Source organism: Onychostoma macrolepis, chromosome 23, assembly GCF_012432095.1.
Source record: "Onychostoma macrolepis isolate SWU-2019 chromosome 23, ASM1243209v1, whole genome shotgun sequence".
In the NCBI taxonomy this organism is placed as follows: Eukaryota; Metazoa; Chordata; class Actinopteri; order Cypriniformes; family Cyprinidae; genus Onychostoma; species Onychostoma macrolepis.
Window position 1 is genome coordinate 17,361,619 of NC_081177.1, and position 25,556 is coordinate 17,387,174.

At 35.7% G+C, this 25,556-nt stretch overlaps 1 protein-coding gene across 2 annotated transcripts in view; it reads right to left on the reverse strand.

The window, feature by feature from the left end:
* pax7b (paired box 7b) overlaps positions 1 to 25,556 on the reverse strand; it is a 51,424-nt gene that overhangs the window by 2,860 nt on the left and 23,008 nt on the right. For both annotated transcript variants that reach the window (XM_058764478.1, XM_058764477.1), the window contains exons 6-8: positions 21,782 to 21,947; positions 21,431 to 21,627; positions 2,963 to 3,212 (exon numbers count right to left, since the gene is read on the reverse strand). In XM_058764478.1, the coding sequence (XP_058620461.1) occupies positions 2,963 to 3,212; positions 21,431 to 21,627; positions 21,782 to 21,947 (613 nt within the window). The remainder of the gene's footprint in view (positions 1 to 2,962; positions 3,213 to 21,430; positions 21,628 to 21,781; positions 21,948 to 25,556) is intronic.

Sequence of the window (25,556 nt, forward strand, 5' to 3'; positions counted from 1 at the left end):
CATGAATACAAAGGTTATATTTCTACATTTTCATCTTATTTGTAACTGATCCATAAGCAATTTGTTTGAAAATTATGATGACGTTTGGGAAATATTTGATTACTTTTAACTTCACGATTATACCACTTGAAGTTTTATAGTCTTTGAATCAAAATAAACAAAAAAACTTTTCTACATTTTTTAACTTAGACAACCTTATTTGTCATTGATCCATATAAGCATAATACTTTGGTTTTAGTTTTGGGTTGAGTTTCAGAGCAGACACTTCACATCACTGTGAGCTTTCACCAACACACTGCTGATTCCAGAGACACGGAGCACCTGTTCCCCACTGTCACTCACTCCTGTCATAGCGAGTATTCCTCAGCACATTCCTCATTATGTCTGTCATCCTTCTCCTCAAAATTCCACACTTCCCATCATATAACATTATATTGTGACACACCAATCTATTCCGTCCATCCATCTCCCTAAAAAAAGCCACCCAATTTGGCATAAACAAGATTTAAATAAATAAATAAATGCAAGCCTTTTTAAAGTTCTTTTGAACACAATCAGTTGGGGGAGAAAAGTTGAAGCTAAAACTTTTTCAGCTCTACTGAGTAGATTTAGATAATGAGTCCACTAGATTTTCTACGCCTGAGAAAACTGTTACTGTTGATCGAGATATGTATCTGTACGTCTGCGCGAAATGCAATAGAGAGAGAGGAGAGAGAGACGGCAGAAAGAGTGGCGAGATTCCCACCAGATAGGTGTAGCACACAAAACGGTGTGACTAACACAGCACCTGAGGGCACGGCTCGCATTGAATTGATCTGGAGTCTGGCTTCGCTGGGAGATCTTTATCAGGAGCACGTGTCGACTCTATCCCGCGGGCTAATCCAGGGTCAGAGGGCACCCAGAGTCCCGCTTGCAACCCAGGACCTCAGCATTGATCTGCCTCCCTTCTCACACTGTTTCAATTTAAATACATGAGCTAAAGACATTAAAAACATTTGATTGGTGGAAAAAGACAGTGAATCGGGTTTGGGGTTGCAAGGACAAACCAAGGACAGGACGGAAGTGGTGCGGCGCAAAAAACCAGGGAAGCTCCAATTAACCCCTCTAGCCACAGAAAAGGCCTCCCTCGCTGAGTCCAACTGGAATTGGTTTACTTATTAAGTTAGCACTGCGCTAGCTGTAACCTTCAGGTAATTATTTGCATAGACGTTTCCCACCCCCATCCTCAAAGCCGAAATGGAAAAAATGGAAGTGGAAACAGTCAAGCGGAGGAGGTTAAACCTGAGGGCTTTGCATTTCGAAACTGACAGGATTGAGTTTGCGCTACTTGAGTGTTTTTGGAGTTGGCATTGCGACCACAACCACTCCTTTTCCGACAAGCGGTAAACACAGTAATCATTTGATCAAAACGTCAACAGTAATGACAAAACGCATCACGACGGAGACGTCTACGATTAATGGCTATAAAAAAGGCGAGCATTAGCGTGCTGGCATTAGCTGCTGGCACATCAAGAGCCTCTGATGTTTTTTGGTCGGAGGCCCTTTGATTACCCCAGTCGAGGAGGTGTTATTTGAACCTCTCCTTCCTTTATTCATCATTAGCAGAAGTGTTGAGGCGGGGCAGAGCGAGGGTGCGTGCGGACGGTGCCAGACATCTGTCAGTGTGACAGTAAGCGCTGCACGTTAGCGTCTGTAAGCAAGAGCAAAAAGGAAGCTGTCAGGGAACGGCGGCACGTACGGTAGCAGCCGCATACCTGTGGGTGGGCTAGCTGTCTGTATAGGAGACACTGGTGCTGACAGCCAGCAGAGAGAGTAATCACAGCTCATTTAACCTCTCTCCCTCAGGAAGCCTTTCTCTCCTGTCAGCCCCGTTTACTCCTTAAATCCTGCTCAGACTGAATCTCTGCCTTCCCTAAGAGAAGCAGCGAATCTGCTCTCTGACACTCACGGTCACAGCCAACACACACAAACACACGCACCTCTACAAAGTGCGCCCTTAAGCTGTCTCCCGAATTTCAATGAAATATTAGACAGGTGGGCTAAATCAGTGATTTCACACCACGGGGAGTACTTAAAAGAAATAGTTTCCTCAGACGTTAGGATTCAGTACTAAACTCAACTAAAATAACGGAATGTAAATGAACTGAATTGTAAATGATTTAATGAATAACCAGGTACTCTTTTTCATAGAAAGTGACACCACAAATGTATCATAAAAGTGGTAAATATGTTACTTGCTGTATAATTGTTTGAGAAATTTACTAGCAATTTCTAAATAAACATTGTTTCTACACCTAATTTTTTGAGCCAGCGAGTTAATTCAGGTCAGTTTTGTGTATTAGCTAATTTGATTCATTTGATTCAAAAGATCTGTTATTTTTTCTTATGAACTCTAATGATCTATAGCGCATGAATTAATTTGACTTTCAGTCCATTTTTGCACAAAGCTATCATATGGCTTTAAAATATATGATATTGTTAATTATTATTATTATTATTATTATTATTATTAGTGCACAAGTTATAATGGATGAAATACGTGTCTTTTTTAAATTAAATATTTCTTTAAGAAGGTCCTGGTTCTTGAATTATATAACAGTTGTTGAGGGAACAAATTTAACAATAAAATATAAATGTCGGTTTTGTCTTGTTTCTAACGCTTTTAGCTTATCTAAAGTTTTTGTCTTATTTTAAATCATTTTAAGCTATCTTGAGGTCCCCTTGGAAGAAGTTTGCTGCAGCCCCCTGGTTGAGAACCACTGCAGTATAATATTAAAAATAAATTACTATTAGGAATAAAGGAACACAATTCAGGTTTGGTGTCAATGAAAGGGTTACATTTTTACATTAACTCATTTAGCAGCTGCTTTTATCTAAACTTGAGTCTGATGGGTATGTCAGAGTAAATGCGACAAAAAAGTAATACATTTTGACCAGAAGTAAAGAGAAGAGAGGCACTTACTCTGGCCGTACTGACTGTACTGGTAGCCCGCAGTGACCGGGTCTACGCTGTAGCCGGTGGTGCTGTACGTAGGGTGGCAGTAGGACTGGGAGGAGGGCAGGCTGTCAGCGGTCTTGATAGGCTCAGAGCGCTGGCTGCAGCTGGCTGAGATGGGGTTGGAGGCCTCCAGGCCGCTGTGCAGGGGGGAGATGGAGAACTCATGCTGGGGCTGAGGGGCCACAGCGCTAGGGTTGCTGAGGATGCTCATCACCTGGTGGGTAGAAAGGAGCTAGAGTCAGGATCAGCAAAAAGATATGGAAACCACTTCATCATAGGCAGTAAATCGGTTTCCCGATTCATTGTTGGTCACTGCATGTCACGCGAAGTTCAAGGCCTCATCCTTGATAGGGGTTAAACATCTTCACAACGACCCCTTTCCTGCATCCCAAGGGAGCATTTACTGGGCTGAAAACAGTGTCAGGGAAAATAACAGACACAGAAGGGACCAGCGCAGAGCTGGGTGGTAGTGGGGGTGTTCAGAGAGTGCCAGGGTTGTCTGTCCTGAGGCTTTTCTTCATAACAAGCTCCCAGGGAGAATTTAATCTGGAGCCTTCAGCCATCCCAGAGTCTCAACCCTCATGAATGATTAAAATAATAAACACTCATATTAGATGCCCCCAGAGATTGGGAGATTAGACACTCTACAAGGTCTGCCCTTGTTTCGTGTAATATTGTTTACAGCAAGTGTAATCCAGCAAACTCAGAAAAAATAATAATAGTAATATTTTAATATACATTAGTGGTAAAAATGTTTGGAATCATTATGATTTTATTGAAAGAAGACTCTTATGCTCACCATGGCTGTATTTATTTGATTAAATGTAAAAACAGTAATAGTGTGAAATATATTTACAATTTAAAATAACTACATTTTATTTGAATATATTTTAAAATGTAATTTATTTTCAGATTCATTACTCTGTTATTCAGTGTCACATGATCTTTCAGAAATCAATTTAAATTTTTCTTTAGTTTCTGCACCCTTCACATTTTATCTAAAGTAAAAATGAAATAAAACCTAATTATAATGCAATAATTCATAATATTCTAATGATTTTTCCAGTTATTTTCATAGTTTTTCATAGAAATCTGTACACAAAGTCATGGTGTCATGCTGATGACTACCACAGAAAGCCACAGAAAATATATCACAGACTACCACATTTACATTTATGTACACACATAAACACCCATTAACAAAAAATAAAAATAAATAAAATAAATATATATATATATATATATATATATATATATATACTATTAATAATGACTGAACCATTGTATAATTGACAGGTTAAAGTCAGAGTCATTCAAAGCTGTTTCAAAACCAGTGTGAAGCAACCGGATAAAAGGGGTGGAGGCAGAGTAAAAAAAAAGTGTGTGAAAAGAGAAAAAGAGGGTCAGAGACGCAGAGGTTGCTCTGCCTGCCACATGCTCCCCATCCGCAGACTGAAACAAAGCATGCTCCTGAACATCAGGTTCACGTTGTGGCTCGCTACGCCCGGCTGCCCTTTGGCCGTCTCAGGACCCAACCTGCTAAACCAATTAGCCCATCACAGAGCTGCTGTGAGCAAAATCAAGCCCACATGCACCACTCAAAACAACATCCATGGGCTATTTGTTGAAGTCTGATACGACCCAGGAGATGACAGAGGACTTCAGAATGATCAGCTGCACGTTGGGAAATAAATCAACGCACTACAACAAGGCATCGGCCCACCAGTGTGCATACATTCTCAGACGCATGGCCTAAACAGATAAGTGAATTTAGACCAATATCCTCCCGAAGTTTCCAGGAAAATATGCAGCACTTGAAACATATTAAATACATAAAAGGCCACTTGAAATGGAGCATGTTGGACTATATGAGTGCGGAAAGTCCCTCTTCTCATGTGATATATGCCAAGCAGACTTCCTGTGATGAAGGTGGTGGAGAGAGAGAGGGAAATGTGTTAATTAATGGGGCAGCACACGGTGGGCTGTCATGCCGCTGAGCGCTGGTGTATGACCCTGGACACGGGGCGATGGGTCAGGGGCAAACCGCCTGCCCAACAGGGGGCTGAATGGGCAGCTGGAGGGGAGACAGATTTAACAGGCGCTTAATTGAGGTCTGATTATATTCAGCTCTAGCCGTTAAATGAAATGCCCTTCACAGGACTGAATACAGCACTGTTGTGTTAAATATATGGTATAATAAAGATGGCATAAACCGAATTTCATCTGTTTTCAATATGCACATTATTGATATTATGGTGAACAATTCACCTGTGCATATTAAAAAAAAATGTTTAACCTCAAAAAATGTTTGACCTCATAATTCTGATGATGTATGCCAGACTTCTCCAATCACTTTGTTTGTATAAACCCCGCCCCTTTCTTACAACGCACTGCAAGCTGCCATTCAGATTTGCCTCCATCCAATCAACAACTGACGGATAGACCCAAGTCAACACCTTACATTTTGTCTTTTTTAAGAATCCTTTTTACTTGGATATATAACACAATACAGAAATGTTGCTACTTCCATTTCATCGTGACTTTAAATAGAAAAGTATTGAAGATGTTAGACAACATATTGAAATGACATTAAGTCATGAGACAAACACTGATGTCTGACCTGCACCATATGCAGCACATATTCACAATACACATTGTTTCAAAGCAGCTGTATCGAAAATGCTTGTTTTAATGTTACATTTGGGATGAATTATATTATTAGCCACATATGAGTGTATCAAAGTAATGTCCATGGCAGTAATAAAATACAAGTTATGTTTAGTTAACATTATGTATTCAGTTAAGCAAACAAAACAAATGTTTCATAATGATTGCAATATAAGGACAGTGTTACAACGTAAGAATATTATTTGACAGTTTTGTATGTCAATCCAAAGCTAGCATCAGCTGAAGTCTTTGCAGGATTTGATAGATATGCATATTGTCTCAAATTTCATTGTGTTCATCACAACACAAAGCCATTATATGACTTTGGAAGACTTAGCCATATTTACATTTTATGCTTCAAAAATGACAAAAACGCCATAAAAGCACCACAAAGGTGTTCATATTCCAAGTCTTTTGATATCATATAGCTTTTACATTGCAAAATTTAATGTCCACATGACTGTGATCAGTACATCAACAAATGTGTTCACTAGTAAAGCACAGCATGAAGATTCATGAGATATAACAGCAAATGGATTTGGAAACACATTAGAGTACTAAATAATGATTTTCTTTTTGTGAAATACTTTTAAAGTTTTTATTTCTGTTCCTCGATCCATTTAAACTAGGAATAACAAGAATTTCCAGCAAACCGCAATGAAGTCATGAAATCTGTAATCCTCTGTATTCCCCAAATACTGACGTTTCACTGTAATATGAGGTAATTTGAGTTAATAGTAAAGCTTGAGCCTATGTAAGTTCAGCATCTCCCCAGGAGTGGTGTTTTAATCAGATGAGCGGGGAACGCCAACACAAGGGGTGTCAGCCCAGAATGTGGGCAGAGAGCGCCGGGTGCCTGACACCTCCATTCAGCCCTGCGCTTAAGCAGCCTGTAGCCTGGGTGATGCCATTATTGTACTGGAAGACAAATTATTCAAATCTTCAAATTTAGCATAACCTTATTGACATCAATTAAAGTGGCAAACGGAGAATATTCCAGAACGGTGAGAGGTAGAGCCTGGCTTTTTATCACGAGAGGCAGCACGTGGTGAGGCTATTGTCAGCTCAATCCTCTCGCCGCACAGCGCACCGCGGAGAGAGGCCTGCCTTAAACCGCAGCGCCCAGCCAGCTGTAATTAGGACATTCAACTTAAAGTGCACATGGAGCCACAACACAAACACTAACAAACAGCAGGATGGCCTGTGAACTCTTTACATGGGCTACTGCACTCACAGTGGGACAACCGCAAAACAGAAGGGGCTGAAACGACAGAGTCTGGCTCTGTTTTAGAAAGGGATCATATATCAGCCACAATTTTTGTAATGGGAATTGCTGTGCTAAAGTTGAATTGTTTTAAAGAAAACAGAAGACACTTTTCTTAAGAGACTATAATAGTGTGAATGTTTCAGGATAAATGCAAGTTAATTAATATAGAAAATAACACTGTTACTCAGTTAATAAAGGTTAAATGAATAAAGGTTAAATGATTAGCACAGAAAATAACATTGCCACTCATTTTGTATATAAAAAAATTAAAATAAGTAAAATGATAAGTATAGAAAATAACACTGTTACTCAGTTTGTAAATAAAATTTTAAAAAGGGGGGAAATTAAATTGGGAAAAAATTCAATAAAATTGGAGAAATAAATAATAAAATTACATTATGTTCTAGAATAAATAAAGGTTAAGTGATTAGCATATAAAATAACATTGCCACTCAGTTTCTAAAAATAAAATAAAATGCAATAAAATAGGAGAAAATTAAATTAAATTAAAAAAGGACAAAAATAAAAAGTGGAAGGGTAATGAAATGTAATAAATGGGAAAAAAAATAATAGATATAGAATAGAAACACAAAAATAGAATAAAATAAAATAGTACATTTAGCCCATAGACTTTAAGTAACTATCAAAGTACTTTTTTATTATTTGTTTCAAAGCATAAGGGTTAAATATGCAAAATATGGTTTGCAGAAAAGGTTACTACATCATTAGAATTTTGTAGGAATTTCTTAAATTGTGTACATAAACTTTTAGTATAAGCCAGAGATTCTGTTGAAGGGCAAAATGTATAAACTCTGATAACCTTGCCTGCAGTTATAACCCAAGACTACAACCGAGTAGAGTCGACACCCCAGTCAAACGCGGACTTGTAATCTATTATTTCCTGCCATACTACCATTGCTAAGTAAAAATCAATATTCTTTCCACATGTGTAACCTTTTTGTATCTGATACGGCTGGTGGGAGGAAGCTGGAATATTTGCCAATCAATCTGGCTGACAAACAACATCCCCAGGCAGTGCGACTCTCCAGGCCCACAAACACCAGAGGACAAATCCAGGCCGACCCACACCAGCACACAGTGCGAACACCCGGCTGAGACACACTTAACTTTCTTGAGCCCTTTCAAAGTAACTCCCCACCCCCACAGCCCTCAACCCTCCACCCCAGCCCAACTATTTCCTCTTTCTCTCTCTCTCTTTCATTCTGTGAAGCATCCCCCCAGTAGCTAGGCTTTCATTTGTTGTCGGTCTGTGTGAGAGCTGCTAGTGCAGATAATGCCAGGCAGGATCCAGTTTAAAGGACATAGCTGCAGGCGTTTCGCTCCTCTCCCTCTCTCGCTTCTTTTCACTTTCTGTCTCCTGACAGATAGATTACTTTATAAATAATAATAAAAAGTAATTAATTCTCTCAACTTCAGAGCCCTCTAGCCTGCAGCAGTGTAAATGTAAAACTGGAAATTGATACAATGTGCATCCTTTCAGATAAACAAACAGCGCAGTGGCAATAAAAAGGAAAGCTTTTCACACTACCATAATTTCCTTAACAGTCAAATTATATTTTTTGTCTGAGTAAATGTTTGACGTGACTTGGTTCTTTGTTGGGGGTTTTTTTCTTGCTGAAATGGAACGAGGCTCATGCTTAACTGGAACAAAACTGAAATGCGATGACAGGGAAAAAACGAGAGGCTAATTCAACAAAACTGGAACTAAACACTTACACAGAAGATGGCTTAATAGCACTACTCTTTATTAATAATGAGATCTATCAATAATAACTACATCATGATACAATCTATTGTAATTTGGTGGGCAGGAGGCAAATTAAAGCAGGAGTTTTAGGACTTGCTAGAGAAATAGTATAAATGTTACTTTAAATTTCGAGGTTACAGGATTGTTTATTGTCAACCCCATGTTCCATGTCAAATAGAAGTCAATAACTTTGACTCAACAACAACAGTATTGAAATGTGTATTTTGTTTTTAAACATTTATTTACAACTTCAAAAAATCAAGTAAATACTATTTCAGTATCCTTCACCATTTCACATTTAATTCAGTGTTACTTGCCATTTCTTTGTAATTATTTGTGAAATTTAATAGCAATTCGTCAGTAAAAATTTCGTTTCAACGTAAATCCTATACCATTTTTCTAACAACGAATGATTACAAATATGAACAATAATAATAATAACAATAATAATCAAACAATTAAATAATGAAGAATTATAATCAGTCTATACATTTTATTATATATTATACTAATATAAAGCATATATATATATATATATATATATATTACATGTTTAAAATATAAAACATAATAATATAACAATAATATAATATATGTAAATTTATCAGTTTTTCTGTTTTTACAGACAAAGGAAAGTTTCTTTGTAATTATTTGTGAAATTTAATAGCAATTTCTCAGCAAAAATTGTTTCATAGTAAATCCCATACCATTTTTGTAAAAACAATTGACTACAAATATTAATAAAAATAAAATATAATAAGAATAAGAATCAAACCAATTAAATAATGAAGAATTATAATCAGTCTATACATTTTATTTTATATTATACTAATATAAAGCATATAATATGTATTACATGTATAAAATATAATAATATAACAATATAACAATAATATAATATATGTACATTTATCAGTTTTTCTATTTTTACAGACAAAGGAAGATGTTTTCTATGGTAATCAACAGCATGCTACCAAGTTTTTATGTCAATAGATTATAAGTTTTATTTAAACCAAAATACACTCTTAAGAACAACAAGCGTTATGCTGTAGGTTTAACTGTAGGTGAATCCCCTGTAGAGAGCTACAATAGTATAAAAAGACACTCAGAGTCCCTGACAATACAGCCCAAAATCTGGCCGGTCCACCTGCTCTGAGAGGAGAGAGAGAGAGAGAGAGAGACAGCAGTAGCACAAATGTGGGTGGAGACTCCAGGAGGACAGTGTGTGTCTGTGGGCCAGCTAACTCACACACACAAAATCTCTCCTTTTACGCACATCCACACTCAGCTTAATCTGTCCAAGACTGGATTTGCTGGTGTGTAAGAGAGCGGCTCTCGTTTCACTGGAATATACACAATCATGTTGGGAAAATGTCACCTGTGCAGGGAGCTGGAATTACAAGGGTTGATGTCATAAGGCTATCTGCACAGCTAAAGGTTACATGTCCTACCCTCAGACCTCCAGTCCTAATATCATACTTACAGAGATCAGCTGCAGTAAATGAACTGAGTTAAGGGGCTAGATGCCGTATGAATACATTACATACATAAAAAAAGACACTGCTTCCAAAAAAACGATATTGGATTTGGGGATTAGCAAACAGAGCACAATGTTCTCTTGAGTGACATGAGTATAAAAACACTCACCGACTTCAGCATTACATTTCAGGGGCAATATCTGATGCAATGCAGCCGTAATTAAAGAAGCGCTGCCATTCTTTGTCGGAAAGTCGCTTTTCAGAGAGAAGCCGTAATCCTCAAACACCCCAACACCCACAATGCCAGAATCAACTAGCAAACAATGTCAAGAGGCAAGATAGCAAACAGGAAAACACATAAATGGAAATGTGGACATTTGAGCGTGGTAGTTCCAGAATGCTGTGATGAGTGATGTAATTCCACATGGATTTGGGCAATACAATCATGACTCATTAGTTAAAAATAAAGTGTGTCTTTCTGCACCACAAGTGACAACATACAGAATTGCAACAAGTAATAAAATAAATAATAAAAATTCATTCAAAAATAATATAAAATATATATAAAATGTAAATAATTAATAATAATTATTAATATAAAATAATATTATTATTAATAATAATAATAATTTCAAGTTACTCCTTCCCAAATTCACACAAACAAAATTACAAATAGTTTAAAATAATATAAAAATAAAGTATATAAAATATAAATAATTAATAATAATAATAACAACATTATTATTATTATTATTAATAATTATAATAATTATAATTCTTTCAAGTTACTCACTCCCCAAATTCACACAAAAAAATGACAAATAATTTAAAATAATATAAAAATAAAGTATATAAAATATAAATAATTAATAATAATAACATTATTATTACTAATATAATAATAATCATTTTTTCAAGTTACTCACTCCCCAAATTCACACCATTGTACATTATCGTTCAAAAGTTAGAGTAAGATCTGTACATTTTTTTCAATAAGATTTTATAAGAAGTCTCTCATCCTCAACAAGACTGTATTTCTGATGACTGTAAAATGGTAAATATTCTGAAAAATATAAATATATATAAAAGAAAATGGTAAAGACTCCAGTCTTCAGTGTCACATAATTCCTCAGAAATCATTATAATTTGCCGCTTAATATTCAATTTTGTGCTGCTTAATATTTTTATGGAAACCAGGGTTTCAGGGCTTTGATGAATAGAAAGTTCGCAAGAAACTTATTTATTTGAAATAAATATTTTTTGTAATAATGTAAATAATGTAATGCACCTTTACTGTACTTCTGATTAATTTAATGTGGCCTTGCTGAACAGAAAAATATCTTACTGACCCCAGATTTTGCAGTTTGTAGTTTAACAGAAATTACACCATTCGCGTATTAACTATTATAACATTCTCTCTTCTGTGATATTCTTCAATATAAAGCCTCAACACAAAACATCAAAGTGCAAGGGGCTAATCATGCAATATAATTATTTCATTTCTTCTCACTAGAAGAGACACTATGAGTCTAGTAAGCATACAGTACATGAACTCACACTGAAGAACCAGTCGCCTTGAAAGGTGACAAAACCAGGCCCCCACCCAAGAGACAAAATGGCTATTTTTGAAATAAACACTATTGCATAAAATCAATTAGTGGTTTTGTCACGGCTGGAGGCAGAGGTGGGTAATTAGAAGACCCGTCTGTTTACGTCGAGACCTTCGTGGGATCTCTCTCTCCCCTAGTGGCAGGGAGCAGATGACATAGATGATTTCCTCTCCTGGCTCGATGTCACTGCGCTAATTGGCCACAGCACATTAATTGAAAGTGAAAAGAAGAGTCGGCCAAAAGCGGAGAGGATGGGGGGTGGGCGTTTGACTGTGAGAGGGGATGGCACAGACTGTCATATAGGGTGGAAGCGGAGGCTGAGGCGGCTGGGGAGTCTTTAATTGTTTCAAATTAGGCATGTGATTGACAGTGACAGAAAGTGGGCATTGACAAGCTGGGCCCAGATGAGAGCGATTAGCGTGCAACCAGACAAGCTGTCACTTCTCGCAACATGTTATCTGTAGGAAATATTCTGCATATGGCTCTTTTAACCCTGTGCAGTAACCCAGAGCTCTGATAATGCATGATGGGAATCAATGTGATGAGTGAAAGAGAAAAATCACTTACACTGACAGATGTCTATACATGACACAAACATGAAAAATAAACATGGCAAATAGCTGAAAGCTATATAACTTTTGTACAATAACCCCAAAACAAATTGTTCTACACATATATATTTTTTAATATTTAATATTTTATTTATTTTTAAAATATATATATATATATATATATATATATATAAATAATGGAATGTTTTACAAGAAAGTAATATTCAAGATTTTTAACTTTTTTCTACATTTCACATTTAATTCAGTGTGTTACTTGCCATTTCTTTGATAGTGTTTGTGAAATTTACTAGCAATTTCTGAGTGAAAATTGTTTCTACACCATTTTTTATAAGTACATATCATCTACCTAAATATTTCTAAATATTAAATATTTTACAGAATTACACAGTTTGCTACAAATGAGGAAGTACTATTTACATCTCTTTTTAACTCATTTTTCCTCTGCAAAAGTATATTGCATATTGTCCACCCAAAAGAAAATTAAAAGTAAACCCTGTATATTATATTATGGCAAAGTACAGAGCACATATATAATAAATATTTTAAAATTGCTTAAAACATTTATTTAACAAAAGCTATTTTTAGCAAACAAGAGATATATTAATTGAAATTAATTATAAATAAATAAAATACAAAAATAAGTAGCCTTTTTTATTAATACGTATTTTTTTTAATCTAGCAAATGGATGGATGGATGGATGGATGGTCTTTTTCCATCTATATTTACATATAAATAAAGCCTTGTCTGCTTAGCTGCCATTATCCTCAAAAATGGCTTCTTGAAACATTTTTTTCTAGAAATATCTTACATTCCAATCATTGCTAGTCTGCTCTGGTGTATTACAGACAAGGCTTTTCAGTACCACTGGACCCTAAATGTCACAAAGTGCTACAAGGCCTGGAGTTAACCAAAGGTTAATGCATCCTATTGAGCTGATATAGTAAAAAGTGTGAGGTGCAATCTGATTATTTTATTCAGCGTTTGCGGATGTGTGAGATAGATTCAGTCACAAGGAAAAAAACATCCCCCTCTGACCTCTCATCCCACCCGCCAGTCTTTTCACGCCTGGCGCTGCCGCCGCCTCCGCTTCTGCCAAATTAAACGTCTGCTTTAAATGATTTCACAAGGAGCAGCTCGGCAGCAGCTAACGCCGTCCAAGAATAATGCAAGGTGGAGAGCTGGCGTAGGAGGCGGGAGGAGGGGGTGTTTGTTTGCTAAAAACAGCAGGGAGCAGGCCTAGTGAAGAATGTCAAGTCAAATTGTTCTTGACAGTGTTAATATCTGCACTTCATAGGGATAATTACATGTAAATAAATAGTGAAATAGCTCTCAGCTGGAGTCTGAGAGGAGAGAGCAGGGCAGTTAGTGTCAGCCAGCTGGGGACTCCAGCGCTAAGGACGGTGAGCGAGCGTGAAGGAAGGGGAGGAGGGGGAAAACCTCTGAGATGTTGTAAAACCACATCACAGAAACTGTAAAACTATTGTAGCTTTACATACAAAATCCAAAACAATGAGACAAGCTTACAAAAGTCCGTCATAAACTGTGGAGGGGGCAGGCAGGGTGATTGGCAGTTGTAGTTTTGCGAGGCTGTAGTATTAATCATAACTTCACACCTGTCAGACTGGCATCTGGAACTAACAGGGAGCATGTGCACAACCCCCCCACCCCCCACCCCCAACTCATGGTGTTTTCAGCAGGTTCATAATTGTTGGAAGTTTTGCTGTTCATACTCAGTGACCCTGTAGACTCACTCACTGTATGATCCTGATACTATAGCGGAAAAAATAAATAAATGAATAAATAAAATAAAATACAATTTTGTTAAAAATTTTGTTGTTCAGAATAAAAACGAATGAGTAGCATAATCCATACTGTAAAACAGTACAAGCTGTCATAATAGTTATATTTTAAAATGAAATAAATACAATAAAATAACATATAAAATAGATTCAATATTTAAAAATCAGAGAATAAATATAAAATAAATTATAAATATAAATTAAAATGAGTATAATTATTCTAATATATAATATAACATCTGGTAAAGAGTAAATATAAAATGTAAGAATAAATACAAATGTATTATGATAAAAATATAAATGTTAATAAATATAAAAATTGTTGAAGAGAATAATTACAGAATAAATATAAATGAAAATAAACACCTTCTAAAAAGTAAATATAAAATGTAATAAATATAAATGTATTGTTATAATAAAATATATATGTTAATAAATATAAACATTGAAGAGAATAAATAAAAAGTAATTATGAAAATTCATATAAAAGTCTCCTAAATAAGTAAATATAAAATGTAAGAATAAATGTATATGTATTGTTATAATAAAATATAAATGTCAATAAATATAAAATCATTTAAGGCAATAAATAAATATAAATATAAACGTTAATAAATATCATAATAATGTAAAATGTAAAAATAAATGAATTATAAAAAATTTAAAAAGACATAAATGAAACTGATGAGATATACAACAATTTTCTATTCCCAGCAGCTCCTTGTTTAGAAACATGTAACCACTAAGACACAACTATGTCTGTTTAATCAAAACAAACTGAATAATAATAGACTTCAGTAATGCTTTATGAAAATAATAGCTGTACAAATGTATGTTCATATTGGTCAAGCACTTTTTATAGTGCTTTAAATAAATATTTGAGGATTGCCTCGTTCATCATAAGAAAATAAGATTATAGCTTATTGAATCCATCTTATGGAAACAAATAAACAATATGCATGAATACATGCAATCAGGTATTTGGGATATTGTAAATGCTAAGGTAATATTAATAAGTAATAGTATTTTTCAATCTAACAGTTAATTCTCCTGCATTTCAGCCACAATGCAGTGAGTGTACTGGTCTCGCTTAAATCCTCGTCTCCTGGGCTGCCTCTGTGAGATAAATGTAAATCACATTCTCATATATCCCTTATTTATCAGGATGCAACAGCTCACTTTCACACACAAACACTCTTGAATTTAAATTGTGCTTATTGTCTGCTGCAGCCTTTCATCTATGTGAGAGAATAAGAAGAGAAAAGCGAGTAAGAGAGAGTGAAACAGATCAGAGATGCTCTAAATGAAGAGCAGAAAGAGTGGAATGAACATAGAGGTTGAGAAATGAAAATGTGTGGACTCTACTAGACACCACATTTAATTTTTCATGAATGAAAAATAGACAAAAACAAGGAATAGACAGCAAAACTAAAAATATTACAGCCTCATTTTCACTGAAAAAAATATGTGTGGCATTTACCCTGATTAAGGTTATCGCTTCTCTCTAAATAATCAGATTCATGCATACCAGATCATAATTAAACCTTTCTTAATATCTTTCTGTCTTTCCACACATACGGTTATACGACAGACCCTCTATTTCAGTCTAGAGCCACTGGAGATGTTGAATGTGAAATTTAAATATGTATTTGAGTGACCTGAGAAACCTACTATGTTTCATTAACACACGCACAAGACTTCAATTTCTCTCAGCTTGCACTAGAGAGGGGGGAAAAAGATAGGAAGAGAGAGAGAAACCAAATAAATTGATGCAGAAAACATTCTGCCAGTGGATATGATTTAAATTCCCCTGATTTTCTTGGCAGCTTCTGAGCAGGTCTCATCTTTTTTTCTTTTTTTTTTAAAGCCTCTTACTTTTTAACTCTTGCCAAATTGAAACAGCATCTGTATTTAAGACGGGTTCTAATTAACAAGTATTTCTCCTCTGCTCTCAGAGCACGGGGGTGATGTAAATATGCATGTATTTAGTCTTTTGATTTGTTGATGGTGACACATGCCAGCTGACACCGTGCCCGGCGAGCGGCTTAATACCACACTGGTAATAATAGCAGAGACGGCACATAGATTCACTCATTGACATTCAGGTGCACAATGTCTTGTCAAAAATCTGCAAAAAAAAAAGCAGTGAACCAAAACTCAATCATCTTCTTTTTCTCTCTCTCTCTTTCTCACCCCCTCTCTCTCATATATATATATATATATATATTTTTCTTTTTTGGCAACCCCTGTGCAGGCTTCTTAAATATAATTCATCCAGTTTAAAGTGGCTGCTGTGCTAATGGAGGAGAGGAGAGAGGTTGGAGTCCCCCTCCCTTATCTCTAGCAGACAGTTGTCAGGAATCACTGGTGAGGCCTGAGTTTTGCGCGTGGCTCAGGCAGGGAGGCCTGGGGATACGGATCAAAGGGAGTGCTGGTGAGCACTGCTCTGCCTCTGATCCCCCAGTGCTGAAACCCAGCCTATTCGCTCTCCCTTCCTAACATCAAATGCTAGCCAAAGTTCCTTCATTCCAAAACACAAATCTTCCAACTGCAATGGAGTGGCGCGCGCACACACACACACACACACACACAAAATGATACATTTGCCATTTTTCTTTCACTTCTCTTACAAGTGTGTGGATGCATTTGTTTCAAAGAGTATTGATTTTTTTAAGTTTAAATACTTCATATATGTATATATATATCATATTTTGATGTTTTAAGTGCTAAAATTTATTATATTAATTTACAGCATTGCCAAAATATTTTTTTCAACATATTTTTTACAATTTATTAAAATTTTGTTAGTCACTTATATGGTTTAATTTAACAGTTTAAGTTGTTTTGGATGAAATTTTGTTCTAAAAGAAAAATAATAATGTTATTCAATATAGAAAGTAAAATGATAAATATAAATGAAAATAAGTATACATGTTCTATATATAACACAATATAATAGTTCATATAAAATGTAAGAATAAATACAAATATTATGATAAAAATAAATGTTAATAAATATAAAAATAATTCAAGAGAATAATTACAGAATAATTATAAATGAAAATAAACAAACATCTTCTAAAACATATATATAAATGTATTATAATAAAATATATATAAATGTTAATAAATATAAAAATCTAAGAGAATAAATAAAAATAATTATAAATGAAAATACATGTAAAAGTCTCCTAAAACAATAAATAAAAATTATATATATATATATATATATATATATATATATATATATATATGAAAATGTTTTTAGAAAAGTCTCTTAAAAGAGTAAATATAAAATGTAAGACAAAATATACATGTATTGTTATAATAAAATATAAATGTAAAATATAAAATAAACAAACATCTTCTAAAAATATAAATGTATTATAATAAAATATAAATGTTAATAAATATAAAAATCTAAGACAATAAATAAAAAAATATGAATGAAAATAAATATAAAAGTGTCCTATAAAATAACATTATATACTATAATATAAAATGTAAGAATAAATATACATGTATTGTTATAATAAAATATAAATATTATCTAAGGCAATAAATTTAAATAAGTATAAATGTTAATAAATTAAAATCTTCTAATAGTTATAATAAAATATAAAATCTTTGTAAATATAAAAATCTTGTAATGAATAAAAAGAAATGACTATAATAACAAAATAGTTTTAATCATTTGTTAATTTAGTTAATATTGCACAATAATTACCCGTTACGGCCCAATCAACCTGACACTAATGTTGCAGAGTGAAATTGCAGTAATGCTCATTAATACTGGCACTGGAAGCTTTACTAGATGACTCGAGTGCCTTGAGGGGTGGCGTTGTTGCTACGGGGCCCGAAACAAAAAGCATGACTGATTATACTGAATGGTTGGTTTTAGTAAAACCTGTTCATTAAAACGGGTGTGTGTTGTTTTCTTCTCCAGTTACAACAACTAACAACAAAAACACTGCACATATCAGACAACCATAGCAGAACGTCTCCCACTGTAAAACCCAATCAGCCACCTGCACAAAGCATCTGTTGTAGGAGGAGGAGCGACTGTAGTAGTAAAGCAGCCTACGGCTTTATTACCGCATTCATTCCTTCTCCACATGTCCAATGTTTGGACTGGTCTCAATGTCCAGCAACGGATGAAACACAGAAAAGACATGCAGTCAAGGCCATAGAAATCTGTCCGTAGCTCTGACCCGGTCCAAAAGTGGGCTTAATGGAGATTAGGTCTGGCATTGCATAATTTTCATCCGAACTAAGCTGCAGTGCTGTTTAATGTGTTTTCCAGAGGTGCAGTGAGAAGCGCTCTGCCTCTGCTGGCACATGAGAAGAGTGAGAGAGGCTTGTGCACCTGTTGGTGTTGTGAACCCAGCAGGGTTGCATTTCATTCTGGCATGCAGCCATCACAGCACATTTACTGAAACACACAAGTTTTCTCCACTCGACAGAAGCTGCAAAGCGGTCCATCCACACAATTTGACAAATGCGCAACTGAAAATGAGCACATCTTTCTCACGTTTTCCTAAACTAAAATCCAGGTCATTCCAACCATGCACCAGATTTTCATGTATATCAAAATACAATGAATAAAATGTTGCCATTTTTGCTGTGTCCCTATAGGTGTTGAGCGCTATCTTCTCAAATTTACAAATGTAATTTATGTACATATATTACATTATATGAAATATATTGTCATAAAAAGCAAAATCATATATGAAACATTAGAAATTGGAACAATTTCATATATTAACATATATCTCTATATTTATTTATTTATTTTTTCATATTTTTTACATATATGGTTGCTACATATAAAAATCATCATATACATGAATTTTACTACGGTGATATTATATATATTATAACCTTGTATGCCAATGTCATTACATTTCTGGATGGGTAAGGTCATTTTTTTCTATCATGTGATTAATTTTCTTGCCATTGTGAAAGCAGTCCACTGTGCACGAGCTTGACCAAAGAATATTTCAAAAAATGTCAACAAAAACAGAGCACAAAAGATATTAAATAACAGGAATAAACCAGTGGCATAAACAGTTGAAGCATGGTGGAAAAACAGAAATATCCCTATCCACTGTTGAGAAATTGTCGATCTTCAGAAGACAGGATACTAAATATAAAAGAAATCAGAAAGAGATTGAGGTAAACGCAAATGTTTCATAAATGGAACAAATAAGCAGAATTACTTTGAAACCGTCAGTTAGACGTGCCACAAAGCAGCAGTGAAAATTCAGTGTCAAAGAGGGGTTTGTCTAGACAAATCAGAGAAGGCCATTACACTACTATGACAACAACTTTAGGCTATAAAGCTTTTAAAATGGTTGATAAGATTTCACAAGCAAATAAACCAAACAAAACGCTCTCTGTGCAGTCCCACAGTGCCCTACTATTTAGGAAAAACTGCACTCTCGGTATAATACAAACTGCCCCACATTAGATTCTAGAGAATCTTGCACACACTCACTTATTTGCATTGATTTGCATGAACTGTCTTCATTGAAGACAAAATTGATGTGTTCAAATAAATTACTAGAGGGGGAATTGTAAGTAACAGAAAGACAATAGATTAGACAAATGATGGAGAAAATTGTGATGTACAAAAACAAGCTTGTAAGGACTGCCATGTGGACTCCCTGTAGCTGAGAAGAATGGGGGGGGTTTGCCTTGTGGGGCACTGGCGGCCCTTTCATGGACATTGAGGCACAGTGTGATGCTGGGGTTGAACTATGATACTCCTGTCAAAGAGAACATTAATTTTTCCTACAATAAGGGCCTGATGGAATAGCCACATGTGACATGTGGAGATGGGTGAGAGGGGCTGGACAGGGGTGGGGAGGTTAGGGGCTGAGGAGGGGTCGGATGGCGGGTGAACCATCTTCATTTTAGTGAGAGATTCATACAAAACCCATTGGGAAAAATATCATTTAAATAATGATTTTAACAACTACAATTGTGCTTTTGTTGACATGCTGCATCTATAAAAACTGCTGCTTTTCTAAAATAAAATAAAATAAAATAAATTATAGACATTTGATTTTATTTGATCTATTTCTGGCTGTAAACAGTCCCCCCAAAAACCGCATAAAAATGTTCGACCCATGTTTAGTTATTTATGCAGGTTTGCAGCGAAAGCATTAGTACTTAAAGCCCCTCCACTACGATTAACAATCAAACATGCTGAGAAACGCTTATGTTATCCCCCAACTCCGCAGTACAAGAGAAAATCTCTTTTTTGTCATCAAATCCCTAATTCTTTCCTCTCTTTGGGAAAAAAATAGTAATACCAGTTTCCAATCTGCTTTGAGAAATATTTGGTGAGGGGGGGGGAAGTGGCCATAAAACGTGTGAACAAGGGGGTAATTGTGGACAAACGCAGTATTGAATTTCATTTTCAACTCCTTACACACCATTTCAATCTTATTTTCTGCCTGTTAGTCAGATCTTCTTGGCTATAGTGGGCAGAACTGCCCACTAATGGTGAATAATTGCTTGTAATACACTCTTTACCAATGATGTGCATCAATAGCAGCCATTTTCCTTTTATTTAGCTTTTAGGAATCAGCCATGAGCAATGAGTCCTATTTGTTACTCTCCATTATCCAAGAATGCTACATAACGTCTTAAACTATTTTCTTTGCTCAGAAACACAAGGATGGAAACCTACAAAAGCCTTACTAGCTTCCCATTTTACACTTTCCACTATAATAAGGAGCAAGACAAGACAATACTTTTTTTTCGCTTCGTTCTAGTTAATTAAAACATCCTGACTTATTAAAATGTCTGTTAACGCTTGAAAATTACTTCTAGACAATTAAACATACAGATCCATTAGTTTAGAGAGATTACGCTCTTTTCTGAACAAGGCGCAGTGCTAGCAGCTCTTTGACTGCATATGGGATTTCTTCTCTTTAGGGTATCCTGCATTGTCTCAAAACTAATTTTCTTAGAATCAAACAATTAAATCTTTATTTTAATTAGGAGAGTGAGTAAAACAAAGGAATATTAATTAGAAAACATTATCTTATAAACACTTCACGAGCACAAGGGAGGTATCATCCACTAGAAGATGATTTCTCCAAAACATGTCTGCTCAGGACACATGAGACGCATCTAATCACCAAACAAAGAATACGCTGTTTTATCTTCAGAGAGGTCTCGTAATTCCACTTGAAAGACTCCTTGACATGTGGCTATAGAGAAGAGTATTTAAACACTGTGGCCAGTGACCCTTACTGACCTGTGGAGATAGTCCATTGCTCACGGGATTCATATGATTACTGCTCGCTGACTGGCTCATGAAGGTGTCGGTGTAGCTGGAGAAACCGTGGCGGTTGGACGAGAGGCCGTAGGCGGAACTGCTGTCGCTCGAGAGCCCGCCCTGATGCATGGTGGAGGGGGGCAACGGCTGGGGCCGATGCACCGTGCCACTGCCGTCTGGGAAGAACAGCACGTTTAATTACGTCAGAGAATTATTCTCAAATGCATCATGGGAACGTTCGTTTTATTGCCATTCATGTATGAGATGAGTTTGTGTAATGAGAATTAAATAAATATGAAAAATTCTTCACAAAAACATTGGTTCACTTACCTTGTTGTAATGTTGTTGAAGGATAGGTGGACTCAGGAAGCTGGTATGTTGGTAAAGTGGGCATGCCTGTGGGTGGAAACCCTCCAGGTAACAGGTGGTTAAATGCTGCCAGTTGATTGGCTCCAGCTTGTTTACGCCACCTTGCTCGACGATTGCTGAACCAAACCTGAAATAATAAAAATAAAAATAAGTGCACTGAAATTCTGGCCAATACCACTAAGCTAATTATTCATTTCATGTCTAACTAATGAAAAATGGTTGATATTATTGAAATGTATTCTACTATATTTAAAAAAAAAAAAAAAAAAAAACTGTCATTTTGATTAAATCTGTTTGAATTAGAAAAAGGATTATTATTGTTAACCAAACTAAAACCATAAAAAAGTGTTTTGCTTTAAATAAATTAAAACAGTAAATTAAATAAAATATTTCATGTTTTATTTTAAAATAAGTTACTTTCAACTAAAGCAACATTTATTTTTCATTTCGTTGAATACTAAAATATCTAAAACTAAAAAACTACAAATTTAAAAACTATATTACTAAATTACGAAAACTTTAACTTAAAATAAAACCAGAAAATATAAATCAAACACAAATCGAATTCAATATATTAACAAATAGCTTATCACTAATTGAGGTGAAAAAATAGTCACTTTATTTTAAGGTTCTAGCTGTTAACAAACCATTAACTATAACTTTTGCCTCAATAAACTCCTAATTTGCTGCTTATTAATAGTTATTAAGGTAGCAGGGGAAGTAGAATATGGTCATGCAGAATATGTGCTTTAGAAGTACTAATAAACAGCCAATATGGTAATAATAGGCATGCTAATAAGCAACTCGTTAATAGTGAGAATTGGTCCCTATAGTAAAGTGTTACCCAAAAAACAAACAAACAAAGACCTCATAATATTAGAGGAGGGATGTATATATGCATAATATTTTTTACGCGACTAACTCCAACATGTACTTATAAAGTGCACTTCAAGAGAAAACCCTTAAAGAGTTAAATATTTGTCGTAATCTATCCCTTTAATAGTTAGTTTAAAAGTTAGTGCTATAGATGATTTTTAATGTAGAAAATGTTTTTATATCAAAATCTGCATGTGACATTTCAATGATATTTTGAATGAACAAAAAGCCTCTATTTAATGAAAGCACGAACGCAAGAAAGGAAGAATGAAATGCCTCTGCCACATTAAGACACATTTTCAAAGTTTCATTCTAATGTGACTCATTGAAAGGGGAGCACGGCCAGTAACCTGCACCTCTCTGGGGCCGAGGCGCTGCCCCTGTGTATGCAAAAGAGTGAATGACATTGATCTATGCCTCAGAGGGGCCATTCTTCAGACTTTAATACACTGGCAGTGCAGTTAATCTACTGTTGTTTTTCAAATGGTCCCCACCATTGTGAGTGGAACTGAAAGAGGGGGACAATGGCCCTTCAATGAATCAGACCACAAAGAGAGGGCGTCCCTTTTTAAACAGCTCCTCAAGAATGACGCTTTCAGCCTGGGCATTGATCAAGGGGCTGGCGTAGACATACTGTATGAGTACACACTCTTTCTCTGCCTCTTGCTTTTATCCTCCCAGGCTCCCCTTCAATCTTTGTACACAAAGTGACAAAGAAAAGATAAAAAGTCTGATTATTTTTCATAAAATATAAAATTCAAGTGAGCCAATACAGCAAGATATATTTGATAAATGAAATTTATTCTCAAAAATATGTGGCCTTTATGGTAATTGGAAAAAGAAAAGAAAATAATAAAATAAAATAACATAAAATAAAAATATATAATTTTTTTAATTATTAGTATTAATTCATTATCATTAAAAATCCCACTCATAGGACAAAAGGAACAATTATGGCATTCCTTGAAAAAAATCCCGTTCCATTCCCATATCCAAACAAAAACTAGGAAACACCTATAAGACTCTGGAAACACCTATAAGACCTATATAATTACTCTTATTAACACACCAGGGGACTAATTACACACATGCTTAGCAACCTTGAAAAAGCACATTCCCAACACCCATCCTTACCACAACGTTAGGTTAGACAACTGGATTTTTTCAACTTCAAGAACTTGTTAATTAATAAATCATGCCAGTAAAAATCAGTTTAATTCAAATAAAAGCTAGTAGTACTCAACCATCCCCCATTAGCTGTCCCACACTGCTCTTTCAACGACCTTTCCCATAAAACCACTAGTCCTGCTGACACGAGCCCCATTACTTTACATGTCTTAGTTTAGGATGGTTTCTGGTATTAACGAGAAGTGGAGAGTAGCACAAGGCATTAGAAGGCACGTATCTCAGTGTTAGAGGCTAGAGTGCCTGCCGCCCCACGCTCAATGGATCTCCTAAGAGGCTTGCTGCGAGCTGGGGCTTCTGAATGCACCATTCTGGAACCCGATGGCAAAGGCACCTTGAGCAGGGATTTTCTCTCTGCTGTTCCCTCTAATTCCCACTCTTCTCATTTCCCTGCTCGAGCTGAGACACAAAGCACACTGCCCAACTGAGATGGCCAACTCATTTCGTATTTCTGAAAGAGTTCGAATAATTTCCTTAAAAGTGAACGGAGTCGCTTGGCGAAACATTTAAGAGAGGAGATTTGGTGGAGTGTGGCTGAAGGAGCTGTTGTTTGATTGCATTCGGTTCGGAGGGAATGGAAGTCGAAAAATTCAATTCAATATACTCTCAATCTCCAAGCGAACAGGGGGAGCGGGAGAGACAAAAGGAAGGGAGGTAAATGGAAGACAAATCTGATTGTGGACTGTGTCGCGATTTCACATTCCACTTTCGGCCAGCATCTCGAGCTCTCGTCCAATATCAATCATCCGGGCCATCCTATCTGTTCCTCTCACTTTCTTTTTTGCTGTCTTTCTTGGACAACGATGGCTATATGTCTTCCTAGGATTACCACTTGCCATGCGCAGGGCGGTTGGTGAGCAGACAGGAAGACGAGGAGTAAAACCTGGATAACGTGATTGAATTTCACAGCAAAAAAGAACATAACAGTAGCTGAGAGGCGTAAAAAAAGGCAGACATCTCAGTGGCTCCATACGGGGTGTTGGGAATCTGGATGGGCAGTGGGACAGGATGGGTTACGATAGAGGGTCTAGGCTGGCTGGACTGGGCCTTGAAGGAAACAGTGTGGCAAAACTCTCTAAAATGAGACATCTTTCCAGCAGAATTGAGAGAGTTGGAAAAACTCAGTTGAAGTTGTAGAACACTGTTAAGTCCATGCACATCCTCTTTCTAGCTTTTATAACCATCATTATACATAAACATAAATATATGCATATAAACATACATATAATACTTTCACATATTTGTTTGATCTGTTCATTGAAATCCTGAATTTTTATGTGAGCCAGCAGCATGAGTACAGAATTATTGGCTCCAGATTTTGCAAGGATCAATCACAACGCATGGGATATGACTCCACATCAGGGGGCTGACATTTGTGCCCTGGAAGTCTTGTTTCCAGATTGGATCAAAGGGTGCCAGAATAGAGAGAGGAAGTGGACACATCTTCAAACCTGCTTGTACGTAACATGTGGTAAGTCTCCTCATTCTATGCCTGACAGGTATACACTACAATTCAAAAGCTTGGGGTCAGTAAGATTTGTATTTATTTATTTATTTTTTGAAAGAAATTATGGTAATGCTTTCCTTAAAGCCTTTATGTATAATGCATTATAAAGGTTTATTATAATGCATTATAAGTATTCATAATGTGCATTGTAATGCGTTAAAGCTTGTC